Raw genomic sequence first — 2,269 nt, forward strand, 5'->3', positions numbered from 1 at the left:
CTAAAGCAAACTGACACCTATAAAGCAAGGTAAGGCTGTACTAATACAGGTATTATTCAGAAAACTCCAAATTACGGGAAGTTTTGAATGACACAGGGGTGTCTGAGGGATGCAAAAGAGCATCTAGTCAAGGGAGGCCTTTTGGGAACAAGTGTTGGGGTAAAGTGTTAACTCTTTACCCTCTGCCTGTTGGCTCTGCTGGCTACACTGGCTTGCCAAGAAAAGGAACATTATCCAGTCCAACAAGAGTCCATGGGGCTGATTTACTAATCCACAAATCCGAATGGGAAAAATTCGGATTGGAAAACAAACATTTTGCGACTTTTTTGTATTTTTGCGACTTTTTCGTAGCCGTTATGACTTGCGCAAATTGTCGCGACTTTTCCATAGCCATTACAAATTTCGTGAATTGTCGCGACTTTTCCATAGCCATTACAAATTTCGTGAATTGTCGCGACTTTTTCATAGCCATTACAAATTTCGTGAATTGTCGCGACTTTTTCATAGCCATTATGACTTTCGCAAATTGTCGCGACTTTTTCGTATTGAGCGCTCGAAAAAGTCGCAAAATACCGATCATTACGAGAAAAAACGCATTTGGACGCTTTTCGGACGTTCGTGGATTAGTAAATGCGCCCCCATGATTGACAGCAGCTTTCCCTCAACTAGATCAGATGATCTGATACTGACAAGCTCTCAATAAGATATGACGAATTGAGTACCAATCAGTATAGGATCACCCTGTATAAATAAAGTTAACTGTAGGGGTGCCAGTTCCAGGGACCCTTGATCACCGCAGGGGCTCTCAGAAATAAAGTATTTAAAGCCTCTTCATCATGTTCACTGTGGGCAGGTTTAAATATGCCTGAGAAGTTTTTATAGCCCCTTTAAAGGAGAAGGAAAGGCTAAGTCACTTGGGGGTGCCAAAATGTTAGGCACCCCCAAGTGACTTAGATCGCTCACCTCATACCCCGGGCTGGTGCCCCTGTACGGAGAGAACAGCACCAGCCCGGGGTAGCAGCGAGCGCTTCCTCCTTCCTCCTTCCTGTAGCGCTCGCGTGCGCATGTGCAGTAGAGTGAAAAGCCAAACTTAAAAAACAAAGTCAGCTTTTAACTCTACTGCGCATGCGCTGGCCGACGGATTTCGCCGGGAGAAGAGAGAGGAAGGAGGAAGCGCTTCCTACAGGTGCCCCGGGCTGGTGCTTTTTTCTCCTAACAGGGGCACCAGCCCAGGGTACAAGGTAAGCGATTAAAGTGACTTAGCCTTTCCTTCCCCTTTAAAATGAAAAGACTGCTCCTGCCAAGGATGAGATAAACTTGCATATTCATGTTACCACTACAACTCCCGGGGTGTGTATGTGTTTGTGGCAAGTACATGAACAACGTTCTTATATTTATCATGCTGTGTAAAAAGTAGAGTGAAGCATTATAAGTGATGTTGCCCAGGACAACCAATCAGCAATTAGATTTCAACAGTTAGGGCTCTGGCACATGGGGAGATTAGTCGCCCGCGACAAAACTCCCTGTTCGCGGGTGACTAATCTCCACGAGTTGCCTTCACCTGCCATCCCACTGGTGAAAATGTAAGTCGCCGATGGGATGGCACACGCGGCGGCGGCGCGATTTAGCGCAAATCGCCGAAGGTGCCTCGCGAGGCAAATCGCGCCGCCGCGTGTGCCATCCCACCGGCGACTTACATTTTCACCGGTGGGATGGCAGGTGAAGGCAACTCGGGGAGATTAGTCGACCGCGAACAGGGAGTTTTGTCACGGGCGACTAATCTCCCCATGTGCCAGAGCCCTTAGAAAATCAAAGCAAAGCATCTGATTGGCTGCTATGAGCAACATCACCAATAATGTTTAACTCCACTTTTTACACAGCATGATAAATATACTTCTAATTAGAGTTGCAAGTGTGAGTAGCTGAACCAAATAGCCAATAGCTCAACAGACCTATGATGTGATCCAGAGAGGGAACCCCGGTGGAGACCAGGAGCTGCCCATTATGAACGGACGGCCGAGTCCCTGGGATTGCTGGGAACTTCCCTCGGACCTTCCTCTTAAAGCTGGTCCCCGTTCCTACAGCATCATCCCCGGCACTCACGCCGCGGTGACAGGGCGCCGCCATCTTGCTTCACCCTTGTAAGCCGTAATGCATTGTGGGCCACATGACAATGACAAGCGGCCTACCGCCGAGGAGCTTGCTAACCCTTCAGCCAATCAATAGCGACTTTATTAGGGGGCGGAGTAAACTGCGGGTTCAGCGCTGC

The 2,269-nt window shown here is 48.3% G+C and overlaps 1 protein-coding gene across 2 annotated transcripts in view; it reads right to left on the reverse strand.

The window, feature by feature from the left end:
* elp4 (elongator acetyltransferase complex subunit 4) overlaps positions 1-2,171 on the reverse strand; it is a 171,887-nt gene extending 169,716 nt beyond the window's left edge. The window contains exon 1 of one of the 2 annotated variants that reach the window (XM_002938709.5): positions 1,953-2,170. In XM_002938709.5, the coding sequence (XP_002938755.1) occupies positions 1,953-2,127 (175 nt within the window). In that variant the 5' untranslated portion in view covers positions 2,128-2,170. Of the gene's footprint in view, positions 1-1,952 lie in introns of both variants that reach the window. The other variant, XM_031900519.1, reaches the window with a different exon arrangement.
* Positions 2,172-2,269: the final 98 nt, after the last annotated feature.

This window comes from Xenopus tropicalis, chromosome 4 (assembly GCF_000004195.4).
Source record: "Xenopus tropicalis strain Nigerian chromosome 4, UCB_Xtro_10.0, whole genome shotgun sequence".
Taxonomy (NCBI): domain Eukaryota; kingdom Metazoa; phylum Chordata; class Amphibia; order Anura; family Pipidae; genus Xenopus; species Xenopus tropicalis.